General features: G+C 41.0%; 1 protein-coding gene across 1 annotated transcript in view; it reads right to left on the bottom strand.

Annotated features, from left to right (window-relative positions):
- Positions 1-599: 599 nt before the first annotated feature.
- Positions 600-21,273, bottom strand: part of Cep97 (centrosomal protein 97) — a 32,706-nt gene continuing 12,032 nt past the window's right edge. The window contains exons 7-11 of the mRNA XM_048454281.3: positions 17,878-18,042; positions 16,973-17,097; positions 14,263-15,040; positions 11,009-11,084; positions 600-8,515 (exon numbers count right to left, since the gene is read on the bottom strand). Coding sequence (XP_048310238.3) covers positions 7,823-8,515; positions 11,009-11,084; positions 14,263-15,040; positions 16,973-17,097; positions 17,878-18,042 — 1,837 coding nt within the window. The 3' untranslated portion in view covers positions 600-7,822. The remainder of the gene's footprint in view (positions 8,516-11,008; positions 11,085-14,262; positions 15,041-16,972; positions 17,098-17,877; positions 18,043-21,273) is intronic.

Genomic DNA, 21,273 nt, shown 5'->3' on the forward strand with positions numbered 1-21,273 from the left:
CAGAAAGGGGCTGGAGAGATGGTTCAGCAGTTAAAGAGCCTGGCTGCTCTCCCAAAGGACCCAGGTTCAATTCCCAGCACCCACATGGCAGCTCACAACTGTCTGCAACCCCAGTTCCAGGGAATCTGACACCCTCAAACCAAACGCACATAAAATAAGGTTAAATAAATGTTTTTAAAAACCAGCAAAATTGTCATCCAAAAAAATTGTTTACAAAACTTTATAGAGCAACTGAGCATGCCCAGAGGCATCTCTGCCCATCACTGTAACATGACCTAGAGCTAAGCACACCTAAAATAATGTGTGTCTACCGTTTCTTTTAAACTATGACTTTAACCCGATCATGTTCAGGAATATACTCCTTAATGCACTGAGTGTGCTTCCCAGTGGACTCACCCTGCTAGGAATATGAAGAGATGCCTTGGATAAAATCCCCATGCTTCCTTTGTCGAGAAAGAGAGAGGCTGTGGAACCAATGACTCTCATACTCTCTTTGTACAATGTTAACACTCTGGACTTTTTGAACTAAAACTGTTCTAACTTCACCAACACATGGGCACAATGAGTAAGAACCGTCACAACACTGAAATAAGCAGCTGTTGCACCCAAAGGTATGAAGTTTTATTTAAGATTAGACAAACTCAAGTACGAAGGTAGAGTACAACATGAAACAGCCTTCGCCAAACAGACGCCAGTCACCTTAGATACACACTATTTATAGTAACATTTTTTAAAAATCAAAATAGTACAAAGTCAAATAATTTCTAAACTCTTATTGCCAACATCAGTGATATTCTGACACACAGGGCTGCGGTATAGTTAAGTAGTACGTGCTTGCCGGGAATGCCAGCACCACACACCCAGATTATTACAAAACATTCAAAGAAACTGAATAGCCACTAAAATCAATAAAAGAATTCAAATTCAGTGTGATTTCTATTGAGTCACAGATGAGAAGCACCTCATTCGAAAACGACAGTGATTAATTTTTCTCCAAGGCTATGAGGACGGCCTTGTTTACTTGATTTTTAATTTTAATATGGCACAATTGGCTTTATCATGAAAAGTTAGAATTTAATGTTTCTGTACCTGTAGTCCAAACTACTCTGGAGGCTGAATCAGGAGGATTATTTGAGGTCAGGAGCTCAAGATCAGTCTAGGCAACATAGTGAGACCCCACACACACATCTCAAAAAAAAAAAAACTTTTTTAAATGTTCCTTATGAACTACTTCTGCTTCACTTCAAGAATAAGGGTACTATGGCTGGGCATGGTGGCTCATGCCTTTGATCCCAGCACTCAGGAGGCAGAGGCAGGCAGATCTTGGTGAGTTCCAGGACAGCCAGAGCTTTATAGAGAGATGTTGTCTCAAAAAGAGAAAGAGAAAGAAAAAGAAAAAAGAAGAAAATTAAGAGAAAGAAAGGAAAAAATTACTAAATATTTAAAGTTGAAAACGTAACTACAATAAACTCCTTTTAACACAAGTGAAGAAAAATAAGAATATATATTAAACAACCATGTAACCAAGCCAGTTTTTTTTCTTTTCTTTATGGATGAGGAATAATCCAATGACTGTATTTCTCCTTCTTACTTCAGAAAAAAAATATATTATTGTTATAAATCCAATCTTAATACTTTACATGAAAAAATTACCAGGAGACATAGTATAATATTTAAATCCTGCATACTCCTGAAAGTATTTCTGAAAAGTATTACTAGACTTGTCTTAAATAGATAACAGGAAAGTACACTATTATGATGTTATATATTTAAAATAAATAAAGGAAAAACATATACTCAAGAATGGCACCCATATAATTAATAATTAAAATAATCTAAAATAAATAAAGGAAAAACATACACTCAAGAATGGTGCTATGTAATTAAAGAATGAAGTTATTTACAAATACACAACTATGTGACCAAACATTTTCTAAAACATACATAGTGTGGTGTCCTTTTATAGTTATACATAAAAAGCAAACGACTTGAACATTATCAGCTGTCATAATTAGACCTTTCTCACACCAAGAGAGTAAAATTCTGATCTGTTGTCCTATAAAAGGCAAGATGAAACATCAAAATTAGTGTTTCTTGAGAAAACTGTATCTACTTTGGCATCCTATAATGCTACCTGTCAACAAATAAATGTAGTCCCAGACAGTGGGTCTTTTCTAAAGTTTTAACTTCACTATTGCTGTTTTTTGAGACAAAATCCCAGGTAGCCCAGGCTGGTGTCTGAATCTCACTTCTTAGCTAACGGTGGCCTTGAACTCCTGACCTCTCCATCCACATCCAAGCACTACGATCACACGTACATGCCACCATTCCCTACTGTTATTGTTGCTCTATAAACAATTGTAATGAAATCACATTTTTTTTTGAGAACATTCATTCAAAGTTCTGAAAGATTTAGCTGTTTGCTACAACTCTGCCATTGAAGGCATCCCTTAAAAGCGTTGTTTCCTCTTTAAAATGCAGAGACTTTTGCCCTCACTAAATGGAAAGGTTAACAGAGAAGGAATAAGGAAAGTTTGGAACACAGTAGCATGTCTCCACAGTTTACTACTGACTGCTACAACCATAGACAAGTCGGATATCACCCCTGGGCTTCTGTTCCTACTCAAAACGAAGAAGTCATTCCCTGCTGTGTGGCCAGCAGCTCTTTTGAACTGTAGTATAATAACAGTAGTAGTAGTGATAATAATAATAATAATAATTTCAGTAGATAATTTTAGGACTCCTGATTCTCACATGATATGAGCTTATGTTTCTGCAGTATTCCAATAGATAATCAAATACTCCATAAACAAGAGAACTTCTATGAGTCAAAATAGCACAACTGAACAAAAGCTCTCCTGTCAGAAAAGCCCATGTCCAAAATCCAGCTCCCCAAACATTACCTGATTGATCTTCAGTCAATCTAATAAAGAATACAGAGTCACATAATTACTATTTCTTAGTTACATAAATTACTTTTTTACATAAATTACTTTTAAATTATATAAACTAATAAAAATATTAAGTCTATGCCATAGTTTTTCTACATTCTGATGTACAGTATTCTCATCTACATTCAAGATACTCTACAACTCAAAGTGTGCTACTTAATATTCTCATACTTCCAAAATCTAGTAAAAATAAAAAAAATAAAGCAGAACATTAATAATTATCATAATCTGCCAGGTTTTTCATAAAAATATGTTGAATGCCATTTTTCAGACAAGAAAAACAGCAAAAGAAAAATAAATTCTGCTGAGAATGCCGATCAGATCAAATGGCTGTATCTGCCATTACTTAGAAAAAGGAGGAAGAAGCCAGGCAGTGGTGGCATGCGGGGACCAGGCAGGACAGAAACCCACGACAACAGAATGGCGTGCCAACATGGGGCTGATCGAATCTACTTAAATGCCTGAGAAAGCTTGGAAAGTAATTCTAGACAAAAAATAATAGAGTTAAACACAGCTTATTGATAGCAGCATTTTCTCGGTTTTGCTCTGCTTGCTAGAGGCAAGCAAGTACTCTCATTTAAGACAGGCTTCCTGTCTCAGCTTTAGCTACAAAACTTTGCAGCTCTTTTAAGAGGTCCTGCCATGAAACACTTAAATGGTGTCGATGAAAAGCTGACCACATGCCTTTTGGTGGTGGCAGGGACCTTGAAATGCCATAGAGTTGTGGCAATAAACAGGGTTCTGGCTGGTACCTCTGACATGAGGCTGGAATCTCAGAAAGCTAAGAAATGGTCTGGATCCAGCTGCCAAAGCAACAGCTTTAATTCTAGCCATATTGCTTAGCAAATTAAAGACTCAATGTGGTCAGAAAAAGAGAGATATACAGTAAAGAGAGATTCAAAGATAAAGAAAACCACTAAATGCTTTACCCTGTATTAAAAATATATGCAGGCTTAGGAGAGAAAAGAAAAAGGTTAAAGTCCTTAAAATTAAAAAAGAGAGAAAGAGAAGTTGGGTGTGGTGGCATACACTTTTAATCCCAAAACTTGGGAGGCAGAGGCAGGCAGATCTCTGTGAGTTCAAGGACAACATAGTCTACAGAGTGAATTCCAAGATAGCCAAACATACACAGAGAAACCCTGTCTCAAAAAGCCAAAAACTAAAAATAAAAGAAATAGAGGTTAAAATAAAGCCACGTAAAGATGGAAAATACACAGAGAATCTGGATACCGTATGTTTTTATGTTCTCTTTGAATTGTTTGAATGCTGAGGAAGGAGTAACAGCTGCTAAAAGATATTTGTTTATAAATGCTGCTGAATTAATCCAAGATAGGTATTTTGAAAATAACCTTGACTTCAAAATTGAAGTCAAAAAATATGTTACTTTGGAGAAGAGGTTTTGCTTTTGTTTCCACAGAAAATGAGAGGCTATGGATTCATTCTGAGTTAAGAAAAATCAGATTTGATCAAAGAAGACCACCTGAGAAATCTGATAGGAGCAGATGGCCCAGATGTCTGAGTTCTACATCCAGAACAGATTCAAGACTGTTGCCTGAGATGATCAAGCCTCACAGGATACTCCAGTCATGACTTGATGATAATTATAAATTTTCTTAAGGTCCCCATGAGATTATTAGTGCCCCCAATCAGTAGGAATTAGCCTGTAAAACTATGCCCACATTCCTACCCCCTCCAAAAAATGGACTATGGATATTTTCCTTTGTTTAAAATGTTGGTTATAAGTTGTTATGGCTAATGGTGAGGAGAAAAGCTAAACAAAGGATATTAGATTCAGAGTTCTTGTTTTTTAAATAAAAGGAGGGGGAAGTGCTGTGGGACAATGGTCTGTATCCTGTCAATTTTATTTTCAATAAACGCTGATTGGTCAGTATCCTGGCAGTAAGTATAGGCAGCAACCAGGCAGGAATTAGAGGCGGGGTGACGAGAACAGGAGAATTTTGGGAGGAAGAAAACTTGGTCCACAGTCCTTTCCCAGCCACAGAAGAAGCAAGATGTAACTGCCCTGCCGAATAAGGTACCAAGCCATGTGGCTAACACAGATAAGAATAATGGGCTAATATAAGTTGTAAGAATTAATAAGAAGCCTGAGATACTGGGCCAATCCGTTTATAACTAATGTAGACTTCTGTGTGATTTCTTTGGGACTTAACAACTGCAGGGACCAGGTGGGACAGAACCCCCCCCAACAGTGGCACATGCATTTTAGCATTTTAACCCAGCACTTGGGAGGCAGACAGTGGATCCCTGTCAGTTCAAGGCAAGCCTAGTCTACAAAGTGAGTTTCAGGACAGCCAGAACTGTTACACAAAGAAACCTTGTCTCGAAAAACCAAAAAGGAAAGAAGGGAAAAGGGAGGGAGGGAGGGAGGGAGGGAGGGAAAGAGAGAAAAAACAAGGATGAAGATGCTAACATAAACGTACTCAGGGAACCTGAAGCGTGGCACTTTGGCCACTCTTCCAAAAATTAACCAACAGTGAGACAGGTTTGGTACTAGTACAGTGAGTTTTTCTTTAACTGTGGGCAGCAAATGAGGCACTTAACTACAAAAATAGAAAAATAAGAACATTTCTTATATTAAAAAAGGAATGAAAGATAGGGCTGAAGAATGGTTCAGTAGTTAAGGTACTTTACTGCTCTATCAGAGAACTGGAATGTGGATCCCAGCATCCACATGAATAGCTCACAAACACCTGTAACTCCAGATTCAAGGACAAACCCACAGTCTCTCTCTTTCATACACACATGCACACAAATGCACACACACATACACAAACATACACTCTATCGCACACAACAAACACACACGCAAATTAAATCCATAAAAGAAATGCAGAATTATAAAAGGTAATTATTATTCAGAAAGTTAAACTGTCAGCTTTTATCCACCATGCATTCAATGTAACACACACTATATAAGAGAAAATATTTTGAAGACAGGACTGCTATTCTGCTTATAAAACACAGAAAACATGTCCCTTTTGAGGGATTCTGGATTTCTGAGAATGAATGTGAGCCTTCTCCACCTAAGTGTTATGTATTTATAAACTAGGGAAGTATTGTTCACCATAGTGCAGAAATATTCCTGTCCGCAAAAAATACCTTGTGGTCCTCAGCTTTATTTCAGAAGGATCAGAATTTTTATTGCATGTATCTTCAGTTAAGGGGCTCTAATGGCTGTAACAGAATAATTGATGATATTTAGCACCTAAGTTTAGAGAACAGAAGTACTGCCAGAATTGTGAAAGTTGCTTGTACTTATATAGAAAAATCAGATGTGTGTTGTGCTCTTTAATGAGCAGAACATTCTAAAAGATAAAATGCCAGGATCCCAATTGTCACCTTTGATTTCAGATGTACCTTCAATATTCAAACACAGTATTATTATTCCTGAAAGATTTCTTAGTTTTATCTTTCTTTCCTTTTTCTTTCTTTTCTTCATTTTTTTTTTAGTTGTTGCTGTTTTTATTGTTTTGTTGTTGAGTTTTTTGGTCTGTGTGTTTTGAGGCAGGGTCTATAATTTAGCCCTGGCTGACCTGGAACTCACTCTGTAGACCAGAGGCTGTTCTTGAACTCATAGAGATCTGCCTGCCTCTGCTTTCCAAGTGCTGGGATCAAAGGCATTCACCACCAGGCTCAGCCTGGCTTATTTTTTTCTTAACTATAAATAAATTTTCTTTCAAATATGGCTTTTTTCAGAGATTAGATAAAAATTCTTTTTAAAAATCCATTCCCAATCTATCAGTAACAGGATTTTAAATTTCTTCACTATGAAACAAAGGTCAAGAGTGAAGCTCAGTGGCACAGTATCTACCTAGCACGCACAGGGCCCTAGATTGGGTCTCCAGTCTCTCTCTCTCTCTCTCTCTCTCTCTCTCTCTCTCTCTCTCTCACACACACACACACACACACACACACACACACACACATACACACACACACAAAATGAAATGAATAGCTTGGGTCCTTCTGGTGAAACACATATAGAAATAAAAGAACATAATGATGAATGCATATTGATTTCTTACAATATGTTTCTTCCTAAAATAGTGGCACATAAATGTGAGCAGGCTAAAAAAGCACATAATGAAATTATAAAACATTAGACCAGCATTATTTCAAGTGAATAGCCTTAGGTGGTCTTTCTCCATATCAAAGAGAAATACTCTTGCCCAAGTAAGCTTGATTTTAACCTTATATGAAATACTTTACTTCAAAACTGATCCACAAATTAGCTAAAGTTTGTCATGAGGCAGTTTAATCACCCCATTTAAAAACCTTATAATCTAGGATTAAGATGACAGTTGAGTGGCAGAGCAAATACTTAGCATTCTGGGGCTCTGGGTTTAACTGCCAGCACACCATACACACACACACACACACACACACACACACACACACACACACACATCTATAACTCAAAGGGAGGGAAGACATATTTCTAGTTCAAAGAGACTGCCCAGCAAATTTCAGTTGTTCATAATCTTCATCCTAGTAATGCCTTACATATTATATTCCTTACTATGTAATTAAGGACAAAGCTCTCTTGTTTAAATTGCCAAAAATACTTTAAGAAACTGTTTTTGAAAGGAAGTATGTAAAAGAAACATTATTGGTGTAACTAAGAAATAAAGTGCATATGCCTTTTAATATCAATATTTTTAGTACATTAGTACACTCAAAATGAAGACTTAGCTCAATATCTCAAATCTGAAAAATACGGAACAAGAATACAAGTTTTATAGAAACAATACAAAATGGGGGAAAGATTGACCCCCTGCAAAAGAAAAGAAGCAACTGAAAACACTGAGAAAATCCAAGTGAATCTCTGTTCCCTAGTTAAATCAGACAGGTTACACAGTGACACCCACATGCAACACCTGAAACGTGGCGTCACATTCCGGCTGCTGCCCTTGAGCGTCCGCATTTAACTTACAATTCTCTGGGGTCTGGCTAATCTCATCCTGTAAAGTGAGAGACACTCCAGGAGCCTCGATCTCAGAGGAGGCATCCAACCCTTCCGGGGAACAAGCTACATGGCACGTACTGTCTCCCGCCACATCGTCAGAATCTGTCCTCTCGTCGGCCTCGTCCAGCTGCTGGACTGAAGATAAATACTGTTCGAGCAGGGTATTGTCCTGCTCGCCGTTGGAGCTTTCCTTGCTACAGTCTGCGTGCTCCCCAGTCATGGCCTCTAAGTTGACGTCTCTGCCGTATTTCACTGTGTCCGTGGAATTCCCCAGCATGGAGCTTTCACTGCTTTCTATGGAACTTTTTTCAAAATCCAAAGAATCCTTCAAACAGTGAACTTGTTCTGTTAGGGAGGAATGAAAACCAGAGTCTGGGAATTCTGGAACAGATCTCTCCTGAGGCGCTTCAGCCTCGGCAAGGAGCCAATCAGGATTCTGATCCGAAGAGAGGGCCTGACGCTGTGGAAATATTGGAGCTTCAGGTGACACCAGAGTACTAGATATAGGAGGAACATCAGAGTGCCAGGAAGTCAGGCGCTGCTCCACCGCCCGCTGCCAAGCTTGTAGGGATCTCACCTGTAAAACAGAGGGCACAGTTTTATCATAGGGTAAAAATCTGGCCTTTTTAAAACGTCCTGAGCTTTTTATTTTTCCAGAAGTCATGCAGGTGCCTTCATTCCTTACTCCCCTATCCTCTTCACAGGACTCCCAGCCTAACCAGGAGTGTACAGTGTTTTGTGTCTTGGTAGCAAAGCACAATCACCAGCACAGAGACCAATGCCAAAGCAGTTCTCTTGCTCCACGGGAGAAACAACGGGAAGTACAACAGCATCTTAACTCCTTAACTAAGGGGTCACCAATGTACAAACTATAGATTGACATCTAGTCAATAAGGCCGATTAGTACCTAAATCAATAAATAAATGGAGCCTCTAAAATCAGTTTATTTTAGATATACATGCAGACACAGGGTTTCTACTTATTTTAAAATGTAGTATTTATAACTTTCTAATATTCCCAAATTCTTGACAATATGACCTTTTATATCTTAAGATATAAAAATAATTTCTATTTTTTACTATAAAAATTGTTGAGAGATAGCTCAGAGGTTAAGAGCACTAGCTGCTCTCTTCCGGAGGTCATGAGTTCAATTCCCAGCAACCACATGATGGCTTACAACCATCTGTAAAGACTTCTGGTGCATTCTTCTGTCATGTAGGCATACATGTGGGCAGAATACTGCATACATAATAAATAAATAAACATACAAACTAGTAATTTAAAAATAACACAAAATTTAAAGATAAATAAATAAATAAATAAATGAATGAATAAATAGTTGTGCCTGGTGGTGGTGGCACACACCTTTAATCCTAGCACTTGGGAGGCAGAGGCAGGCGAATCTCTGTGAGTTCGAGGCCAGCCTGATCTACAAAACGAGTTCTAGGACAGCCAGAGCTGTTGCACGGAGAAACCTTATCTCAAGAAACAAACAAAAATTGCAAGCAAGGTATGGGAGAGATGGCTCAGCAGTTAAGAACATTTGTTACTCTTTCAGAAAACCAGCACCACACAGCAAATCACAACCATCTGTAACTTCATCTCATAGGGTTCTACTTACCCACTTTTGGCCTCAAGGGCATTGCACACACATAGTGCACATGCAAACATGCAGGCAAAACACCCATGCACATAAATTCTTATTTTAAATTGCAAGCAAGAAAGTGCTACAGAGTAGCTCGGTGGGTACAGCGCTTGCCTAGCATGCATGAGGCCCTGGTGTCGAGGTCCAGAAGGACACAAATCAGTTGTGACGCTGCACACCCCGACTTGTGAGGTACAGGCAGGAGGATCAGGAGTTCAAGGCCAATCCTCAGCTTAGTGAGTGTATGGCTAACCTGGACCACATGAAAACTTACCTCAAAAGAAAATGAAATAGAATTTTTAGTTTCACTGTGACTAATATCCAAGGTAATTTCTTGTCTGCTTTTTGTGACAGGATTTCACTACATAGCCCTGTGTCATCAAGTACTTTCTGATAGGAGTTTAAAGTGTATCTTTTCAGAATTTTTTTCTATATATTCCCATATACTTACAGTTTTAATATAAATTTTTAATTTTTTAAATTTATGGATGGGGGCACACACATGCTTGTGGAAATCAGAGAACAACTTGCAGAAGTTGGTTCTTGTCTTTCATCATGTGGTCCCAGGGACCAAATTCAGGCTGTCAATATTAATGACATGCACCTTCACCCCGTGAACTAATTCACTGGTCCTCAGCTTTACAAATCAAGTAGATGCTAAGTTCCAGCTTCTACTTTATTAGTATTATTCTGGAGATCTTTCCAGGTCAGTCCATAGTACTACTTTATTCTTTTTAATTGTCCCATAGCATTATATAGTGCTGTTATTTTTATAGTTTATTTAACCACTTCCCTACTAATAGTAAATAAAAAACTTAGAAATTTATTAACTTAATATATAGTTTCTATATAATTACAACAACTTATTTGTTTAGATATTTCTAAGAAAAAAAAGATATTTGTAAGAAATTATTATTAGGAAGTTTTTTTGTTGTTTTGGGATTTTTTTTGTTTTGTTTTTGCTTTTCAAGACAGGATTTCTCTGTGTAACAGTCTTGGTTGTCCTAGAACTCATTTTATAGACCAGGCTGGCCTCGAACTCACTGAGATCTGCCTTCCTCTGCCTCTCACGTGCTGGGATTAAAGGCATGTACTGCCACCACCACCCGGTGATTAGGAAGTTTTCTATTATAATATTAGTAATACTGTAATATTTTAAAGTTTTACAGTACTAGTAAAACCACAGGCTTAAAATGATTTGGGACCGGAAAGTGATGGTGCATGCCTTTACTCCCAGCACGCAGGAGGCAAGGCAGCAGGTGGAGCTCTGTGTCTGAGGCCAGCCTGATCCACAGAGTGAGTTCCAGGACAGTCAAGGCTATACAAAGAAACTCTGTCTTGAAAAACCAAAAGGAAAAAAAAATTGGTCTCACTGGAAATTATCCGTGTTCACATACACTAGAGGAATCTGCAGCGAGCATTTACCTCGTTCCAAAGGAATCTGACAGCTTCTTCTCGCACAGAGGCTTTCACGCGCTCTTCATCTCTTTCTTTTCTTAATCTACAGTGATTCAGAAGATCATGTTAGCGTAAGGAAGAAGGCTTTGATGTAAACTTCCTGTTACAACTACTAAGCAAATGCATTAGAAAGAGATTAATAACCTAATAGCAACTGCTTCCACTGTTGAATAGCTAAACTCTAGGCTCATTTAAAATGCTTCAAGCATAACTCAGAATGAACTATGTTTCAAGAAAGAAGCCAAGTGAGATGTAAGTGAAACTGAAATTTACTTATTCATTGTACACAGCATTACCAATGGGGGATATGTGTATGAGTGTGAGTGTGCGTGCACACGCTTATGTATTAAATATCTCTTTAGCTACCCTTCAGGCTCCCAGCCAAACACAAGATGACGGGGCCTAAAAAATGCTGGTTATTCAAAGCCTCCAAAAGTTAACAGTCACACTCAGGCACTCAGGATCACAGATTGACAATTTTCTCCTAAGACGTTAACCGAGCCCATCCCGCTTGCCCCATCCCTGATTCTCTCTGGGGTCCCAGACTCTCCCGTCTATTACTTGCTCTCATACCACAGTCTTTCCTCTCAATTACAGGAGCCGTCTCGATTCGTAGGCCTGTTCCAAAGCAGAGCCTTCCCTAGTTGTCCACCACCACTCTAAATGTCACCCCCACTTTGTCCTGAACTTTGTTTTGTGTTTATTTTTAATCTTTGCAGTACTGGATCGAGAATCCAGCTCCTAATACCTGCTAGACAAAGAAAGGCTCTACCCCTGAGCCATGCCTCACCCCTTTTCAGAATTTCCAAGACAGTTATCCACTTTCTCTAAACGCTCCAAGACACTCTTCTGTACCAGCCGGCACTCCTGGATTTTAAGCAGCAAACTCCCTCATAGGCTTCCTTTCTCTGAACGTTTTCTCAGCTAAAACAGACTCACTTGTGCAAGCACTGCAGCTCTTTCAATTAGAAGCCCTTTTTTCTTTTATACAAAGTCATCAAACTGCTTCTCACTGCTATTTTCAAGTGATTCTTTATCTAATCCCTTGTTCTGGTTGACTTCTTCTGCAACTTGACACAAACCCAGAAATATCTGGGAAGAGGAATTTCAATTGAAAAATATGTCTCTATAAGATTGGTCTACAGGCAAGTCTATGGGACATTTTCTTGATAAATGATTAATAAGAAAGAGCCCAGGAAACAGGGGGTTACGCCCACTGGGCAGGTGGTCCTGAGTTGAATAAGAAAGCAGGCTGAGGGCTGGAGAAATGACTCAGCAGTTGAGAAGACTGACTGCTCTTCCAGAGGTCCCAAGTTCAATTCTCAGCAACCACATGGTAGGTCACAACCATCTGCAATGAGATCTGGTGCCCTCTCCTGGCATGCAGGCAAACATACAGGAAGAACACTGTATATATAATAAATAAATCTTTAAAAAATAAATAAATAAAAGTTAGGCGGGCAGCGGTGGTGGAGCACACCTTTAGTCCCAGCACTTGGGAGGCAGAAACAGATGGGTCTCTGTGAGTTCATCGAGGCCAGCCTGGACTACAAGAGCTAGTTCCAGGGCAGCTAGTACTGCTACACAGAGAAACCCTATCAGAAGGAGGGAAGGAGGGAAGGAGGGAGGGAGGGAGAGAGGGAGGGAGGGAAGGAGGGAGAGGGGGGAGGGATGAAATAGAGAGGAAGGGAGGAAAGAAGAGGGAAAGAGGAAGAGGAAAAGAGAGGAAAAGAGGGAGGGAAGGCAGGCAGGCAGGAAGGCAACAAGCAAACAAAGAAGCAAGCTGAAGAAGCAGAGCAAGCCATGAGAACAAGTCAGTAAGCAACGTTCCTCCATGGTTTCTGCTTCAGCTCCTGACTCAAGGTTCAGGTTCCTGCTTTGAGTTCTCACTTACTTCTCAGTGATGAAGCGTGACCAGAGAGTTATACGCTGCAACAATCTATTCCTCCCCAAGTCACTTTCGGTCACGGTGTTTCAGCAAGGCAATAGGAGCCTAAGACATCCCTGAGAACGCCTGCTATCCTAATGCCATCCTAATCTGTTCTCCCACTCCCGCACTACACACCAATGTCTCAGCACCAGGCTTCCTCTCTGCCCCATTCCTGTTACTTTTGTTCTGAAGGCTCAAGTGGATGCTCGACCTAGGAACAACTACCCCGTCACTCTACTGTCACAATCTCACTCTATTCCCAAACATTTTAACACACCACTTTTAAAACTTACTCCAGCCGGGTGGTGGTGGTGGCACACACCTTTAATCCCAGCACTCAAGAAGCAGAGGCAGGTGGATCTCTGTGTGTTCAAGTCACTCACATGAGAAACTAAATAACTGACCCCAATAAAAACCATGGCCTGAAATGCTTGGGAATGTGTCTCAGATTGGCACAACGTTATATCTCAGCGATGGGGAGTAAGCCCTGTACTTCTAAGAGTTAAGTTACCCGAGAGAGGACCTCTGGAGGTCTGCACCTGGTCTGCCCTGTGAGATTTCCCCTATTTCAATCTGTATGCATCTGCTATAATAAACAGCAACCATGATCAGAATGATTCCTGAGTTCTGTAAGGCCATTTAGCAAATCATGGAACCCGAGGACAGTCCTGAGGGTTCACCAATGACTAAACCTGGCATCACTTTCTCCCCCCTTCATGAGGCAGCTCTCGCTGCTCCGCAGACATTCTGCCCACTGGAAACGAATAGAATATCCTCTCTTGCCTGTTCCTTCTCAGGCTCCTTGCTCCTTTCCCCTAAGCCACCTATAATACTGATAAACACCATACTAATGAACCAATACTAATGAACTCCTAACGTCAGAGGTTGGCAGTCAGCTAAACAAGCATACCCTGGAACTGAGGACTAACTCCTACCTTAGCCCCCAAATTTTAGTCCCCTCAGAATCCCTGGTATTTTTCTCTAGCTCTTATGTCACCTAATTGAGTCTATGTGGACTTCTTCCTCCTCATCCGGTTTTTCTACAGTATCTGCCCCTTGTTGAGAATCATAGATGTCTATGTAGTTCACAGTCACTCAACGTCTTTGGTGATACTACATCTATGTGCTAATTGCTATGCTGAGAATGGAGATGCATGTGGCAATTTGTACTCTCAGGAGGCTTCTGCTATATCACTGGAGATGTGTTCACTGACAGTGGCCACCTGGTGTCATGATCACAGCAGCAGAGTTCTAAAACAACTTCAGAACCCAGCACCCCAAGCCAACCTACCTCCTTACTTCATCTGTCAGGCAGACAATGTGCTCCTGCATTCTGCGCAGCCGGATTTCATAACGTACCCCTTTGGCTTGTGGACTGTAGTTCCTGGTATAAAAGCCCCGCCAACAGGCCTGAAGCTTAGTGGCGGCTGCATTCAGTTTCTGAAGGGTGACTTTATCTTGTCCCAAAGCAAGAGATCTCTCAGTAAAAATTCTGCAGGGAGATTTCTCTGAAGTGGTGGAAGACATGGTTTCTTCACTGTTTGACTCTACATGGGATACGCTATGCCCAACTGACTCCGGAAAAGATGCAAGACCATGGTTATCCTCCTTCAAGATAGCATTGATGAGCACTGACTTGGGACAAGGAAACAGTTCCGCTTTCTCCTTTACTTCTGTACTCATCTTACCTTTCAGCACTTGAGCAGAACTCTCATTTGTATCCCACAAAGGCTTTTCCTTGTCCTTGTCCAAGTCCTGGCTTTCCAGCCTTTGCACGGCTTCACCTGCATCGTCGTCATCATCTTCTAGGCCCAAGCTGATGCCCTGCAGCCTCAGCTCCACAGTGGGTGATACTGGAGACTGCCCTGATGCAACGGGCATAAAAGTGGACTCTGAAGAGAGCAGACTGCAGTTTAGCTTGTCCTCGTCTGTCTGTATGTCTTCCAGGTGCAGGTCATTCCGAGAATATCTTGTAGTGTGTGCAGAGGCTGGGAAGTTATTCTTAACAGCATATAACTGATCATCATTACTGCTTACCCCAACCCAAGAATTGATTTGGAGAACAGGCTCTAGAAGAACCGAGAGAGCATTATTTAAATCATCAAGTATTTGAAGAGCCTTCTTAATTGTATACTTAAAACATGGTTTCGATTTATTTGTGTACTCTGTGTGTGTGTGTGTACACATGCATGCCATAGTTTGCATGCTGAGGTCAAAGAACAGCTTGTAGCAGTCAGTTTTCTCCTTCCACCATGTGGGTTTGAGGGACTGAACTTAGGTTGTCAGGCTGGACATCAAGCACCTTTATCCACTGAGCCATCTCCTTAATCCCTTAGTTGTTTACATTTAAGGAAATTTGATCCCTAAAATACAGTAAGCACAATAAACTGACTGCCTCCAACATGACTGAAATGTCAAACCAAACATTTTTAAGAAAATGAATTTTGCAGGGTGTGGTAGCTCACGCCTTTGATCCCAGCACTTGGGGGGCAGAGGCAGGTGGATCTCTGTGGGTTCAGGGACAGCCTGGTCTACAGGGCAAGTTCCCAGGACACTTCAAAGCTACAGAGAAACCCTATCTTGAAAAACTGGGGGGAAAAAAAGAAAATGAATTTCTTGGTACTGGTGTGGGAGGTCCTTCTGCATATGTATTGCTTTCATTGGCTAATGAATAAAGAAACTACGTTGGCCTGTGATAGGGTAGAATAGAGCTAGGTGGGGAAAACTAGACTGAATGCTGGGAGAAAGAAGGCGGAGTCAGGAGACACCATGTAGTCCCACCAGAAACAGACTTTGGATGGAACTTTATCCGGTAAGCCGCAGTCACGTGGCAATACACAGATCAGTGGAGATGGGTTAGCTTAGGATATAAGAGCAAGCTAGAAATATGCTTAAGCTATTGACCGAACAGTATTGCAAATAATATAGTTTCTGTGCGATTATTTCAGGAGTCTGGGTGGCCGGGAAATGAACAAGCGATCTCCTATAACATGGTGCTGGAGAGATGGCTCAGTGCTTAAGAGCACTGGCTGCTCTTACACAGGACCTGATTTTGATTCCCAGAACTTACATGGAGGCTCACAATATCTGTAATTCCAGTTCCAAAAGAGCTGACTCCCTTTTCTGGGCTTAAGAGTAGCTGGAGAGTTGGCTCAGTGGTTAAGAGTTTGTGCTGCTCTGGCAGAGAGCCCAGGGTTCAGTTCCCAGCACCCATGATAGTTCACAACTGTCTGTGACTACAGTTCCAAGGGATCCAATGCCCTCTTCTGCCTTCCACAGACTCCCGTATGCATACAATACTCATCCAAACACTCTTATACATGTTGGGAGACTCTGCTTGACAGAGGTTACAGTCTACCATAGCCTGGCAGCTTTCTCTAAGCTTGGCAACATGGAGGACTCCCTCCCACCAGAGAGACTTCCTGCTCTCTCTCTGTCCTTATTTGGAGGCTGTTCCTAGGCCTGGATGCTGGATGTATGTCTCCAGCATGATCCTTGACATAGTTCCCTGTGAACGTTCTTCCCCTGTGGACCACATGGCAGTTAAGTGACATGCTCTAGCTGTTTTCATAGGGATGTGCTGCCACTAACCCAGCCTCGCGATAGGAGCATGCTGCTTAGTTCACACTGGTCTCCAGGCTTCCCAATCCTATATATTTCCTATTGTCTGGAATAAAGTCAAGCTAACTCATTAAAGTCATCTCCTGGAAGGCTATCTCCATCATACCTACAGCCATCTGAACCCTGTTCCCCACTTCTGCTCCCTCCACCCTCATGGACCAATGCAGAAGAAAAAAAAAAAAAAGAGGAAGGAAATCAAGAGGATTTGAAGAAGCAGGTTCAAGACTAGCCTGGGAGCTACATGATGAGTTTCAGACCAGTCAGAGCTACATAGAGAGACCCTGTCTGAAACAAACTGTTTCATGACCCAGTAAGTCCAGTGAGTTGAGGAAAAGTAGTTGAGTAAGCTGCTCTTAGGCACCGGGTCACAACTTCCTTACCGCTTTCCTGGAAATCTTGAACAGGGCTTGAGCACTCAGGGGTAAGGGGGGCCCTTGTTTCAACAGGAGCAAGAGAAGACAGCTCTTCATTTTGACTTTGGCTCATCAGCTGCCTCTGGTGGAACCTAGAAACCAACAACCTGCTGTCATCTCCGCCAATAAGAAGACATGCTCTCCTGACGCCCCGGTTAATATGCTACGACAGAATCCTAACAAGCCTGCAAGGGCATCTTTAGCCACTGACAAACTATAGTCTCCTTGAAAGCACTGTGTAAAAAAGTTAAGATTTTTTTTTAACTGTTAGATAAAGATGGGGATGTCAGCAGATACCTGTAAAGCCAGCACTGTGGAGCTAGAGGCAACAGGATCAGAAGCTCAAAGTCACCCTCTCCACATGATGGGTGGAAGGCCAATCTAGTTTCCATGAGACCCTGTCTCAATCTATACAACTAACTGTCCACATGACCTTACACAAACATAATTTCATATGTGAAAACCCTGAAAGACAGGATCTCTGATAAGAGAAAGGATTACTAAACACTCTGGCCATGTTTGTTAACATGAGCACTTAACATGCTACACAAGGCACCTACCTATATTAAAGGCCAAATACTTTTCTTGAGGTATTGTAACTCAAACTCAGGGTCTAACACATGCAAGGCAGATCTACCACTGGGTTATAACTTTGGCATTGACAAAACTCCCATTCTTCCAATGTCATACTGTTTGGTTCTCCCACTCAAGAACTGCTTAACAAAACAACTGCCATGAACAAGCTACACCGTGTAACTCAACTTCCCTGCAGTGACAAAGGACCATGTGTCCAGATGTATGCCCTCTAACCACAGAAAGTCTGAGGTACCTTCACCTCCAAATCCCTCAGTGCCACAAATAAACAGGCTTACCTCTGCTTACTCAGAATCTTCTCGAGTTTGGCATCCTCTGCAGTCTGAAGGCCCAGTGCAGAAATAAGAGGACAGACTGTAGCCAGGTACTGCACAAGCTGGATGTGCTGGCCAGGCCGATATGCTCGTCCCTTGCCTTGACTATAAAGCCATTCAGCTTTCAAACTGGGAAATAAGAGATGATGGCACAGGAGTGGTCAAAATATATTCCTTTTTTAAAAAATATTTATTTATTTATTTATTTATTTATTATGTATACAATATTCTGTCTATGTGCACGCCTGCAGGCCAGAAGAGGGCACCAGATCTCATTACAGATGGTTGTGAGCCACCATGTGGTTGCTGGGAATTGAACTCAGGACCTTTGGAAGAGCAGGCAATGCTCTTAACCTCTGAGCCATCTCTCCAGCCCCTCAAAATACAATCTTCAGTAACTGATCTTCCTTGTGAATTTACCATATAATACTACAACATGATTTCATTAAAAAAAATTATTCATCTTATTTGCTTATTTTTAGCTAAATTTTCTGGGTGGTGGTGGTAGTGGGGTGTGTGTGTGTGTGTGTGTGTGTTCCTGAGTGTGCACATGTGCATAAAAACTCATGTGCATGTGCAGTAGAGGCCAGAGGTTGAGGCTGAGTATCTTCTACTGCTCTCCACTTTAATTTTGAGACACAGTCACTCGTAGAGCTCACCTTTTGGCTAGGCTGGCTGGCCAGCAAGCCCCAGCACTCTGTGCATCTTTACATCCTCAGCAGTGGGACTGCAAATTTGTGCCACCATCCTTGCTTTTCTATCTATATTCCTTACTCACTCCCCTCGGTCTTAGATTTCAATTGTTTTCATAATTAGAGGAACTGTTCATACTAATGAGTCCAAGTATTTTTAAATTATTTTCAAAGAGGCAATGAGCATTCTCTCCATTTACTTTGTCAAACAGAAGCAATCTATGGGCTCTTAATGGCAGTTTTAAAAAATACCTAATTGGTCATTTTTTTAAACTGGTATAATGGGGACTAAATATTGTTAATTCTTTATTTCCTATACAAAATTTGTCAATAAATACTTAGTTCACATAAGTACTGAAACTAATAAAAACAACAGAATTTCTCGGTTTTGTAACCTTTAATGAATTAATGGTTTGGGGCATTATTAATAGCTACTAATAACAAAATAAACATCCAGACATTGAATATGACCCAATAGGATCTATAAAGTAGTTCTCCTTTTAAATCCTCAAAACTAGCTGGGCATGGGGGTGCAGACCTTAATCCCAGTGCTTGGGAGACAGAGGCAGGCAGATCTCTGTGACCAGAACAGCCTGGTCTACATAGTGAGTTCCAGGACAGCCTGGGCTATGTAGAAGTATCATACCTCAAAAATAAAGGAAGGAAGGAAGGGAGGGAGGAGGGAGGGAAGGAGGGAGGAAGGAAGGAAGGAAGAAAGTCTCCAAACTGAATCTGATCACATCGTCATATCCAACCACCAATGTTTAGGTGATTCAGGAAAGAGGAAGATGCACACAAGAAACTGCCTGAGAACTACCCAGTCAGCATAGCCAACCTATGCAGTGTGCAATTGTAACAAACTGGTGGTTTTAGTTTTGTTGTTGCTTTAGGAGACAATGTCTCAATGTCAGCTGGGGCTGACCTTGAACTTGCTAATAGCTGAAGCTGGTAAAGCATTGGCCTAGCAAGCATGAATACCCAGATTCAATCCCAGGACCCATGTGAACCCAGCATGAAAGCAGGCCTGGAATCCAGCTCTGAGGGAATGAAAGCAAAGGGGTCAGATCATCCCTGGCTACACAGGGAGATACCTCAATAACAGCCTGGCTACATAAGACACTGTCTCACGAGAGAGAGAAAATTACAATCATAATATAAAATATGCCTCCTATAAACCATACTTTCTTTTTCTTTTTGTTTTATTTTGTTTTGTTTTGTTGTTTGGGTTTGGTTTTGGTTTTTCAAGACTGGGTTTCTCTGTGCATCTCTGGCAATCCCAGTAAAGAGAATAACCCATCGTGCCTTCCATCTCCACAGCCCACCTTCCTGAAGGCTCTAATGATCACGCAACAGTCTCTAGAAGACGCAATCTTGGTGGGACAGATTCCCAGCTCCGAGATGCAGAGACCATCAGTGATCTAAGGATGAACTCACAGCCATCAGGTGAGAAACAGTATAGTATGTCTGCTTCAAGTTCCAAATTGAAGCACCATGTGCATTTTCCTAGTGCATCATAAAAGGACACTGGGTTCTAACATATTATTAACACCCCCTTTACACATATGATAGATAGATAGCAAGCTTTTGTGGGAGTAAGCCAAGATCTTGTATCATATTCATGTGGTTTCTAGGAAAGAATGTTACCATTTCTAAGCAATCAACAAAATGACTTTTAAAACATAGATTATTATAAGCTTGGCATTTAGAATTGCTAGTTCCAATCTCTAGGGCTAATATTCACTTTTTTCATATTTTTATTTTATGTGTATGAATATTTTTGCCTGCATGTATAACTACATACCAAATGCATTTGAAGGACATAAGAGCATCCCCAAGAACTAGAATTACAGCTAGTTGTGAACCATCATGTAAATGTAGGGAATAGAACTCAGGAAGAGCAGTCAGTGTTTATATCTGCTGAGCCATCTCTCCCTCCCCCTATCCCACCCCCTTTTTTCATATATAGTTGCTCTGTAGTTGAATATGATTTAAACTTCTGATCCTCCTACTTTCATCTCTCCAGTGCTGGAATCACAGGCATGCACCACCATGGCCAGTTTTATCAGAAAACCAGGGCTCTGAAATAGTCTCACAATGAAATAGAAGCTTGCTCTTTACTGGCTAGCCAACCATCTACCCACCCATTTCTGCCATCCGCTTCCCCATCCTGGGGCTACAGGTAAGAGAAGCTATCCTTGGCTTTCTACATGGGTTCTCAGGCTTGCAGAGCAAGGGCTTCAAACATGGTAGGCAAGCACTCTCCCAACTAAGCGGTATTCCTGACCCGAGGCTAGGTCTTATGTAGACCAGGCTGTTCTAGAACCAACAATGTATCCCGATGACAATGACTACCTAATTCTTCTATCCGTGCTTCTCAAGGGCTGGGATTACTTAAATGTGCCACAACACCTGCTCCCAGCCCCGATGTTTACCTTCTGCCTTTTCTAAGAAAGGAGAGATAAGCCTGAATCGCCAGCACAATCTGAGCTATGATTATACCAGCATTTTTAATTTTTAAAAAAAAAAAAAAACTATCTTTTCTTATTTTACATTCCAATCCCAGGGGCTGGAGAGATGGCTCAGAGGTTAAGAGCATTGCCTGCTCTTCCAAAGGTCCTGAGTTCAATTCCCAGCAACCACATGGTGGCTTCCAACCATCTGTAATGGG

The sequence above is a fragment of the Myodes glareolus genome, chromosome 2, assembly GCF_982192425.1.
Source record: "Myodes glareolus chromosome 2, mMyoGla1.1, whole genome shotgun sequence".
Lineage (NCBI taxonomy): Eukaryota > Metazoa > Chordata > Mammalia > Rodentia > Cricetidae > Myodes > Myodes glareolus.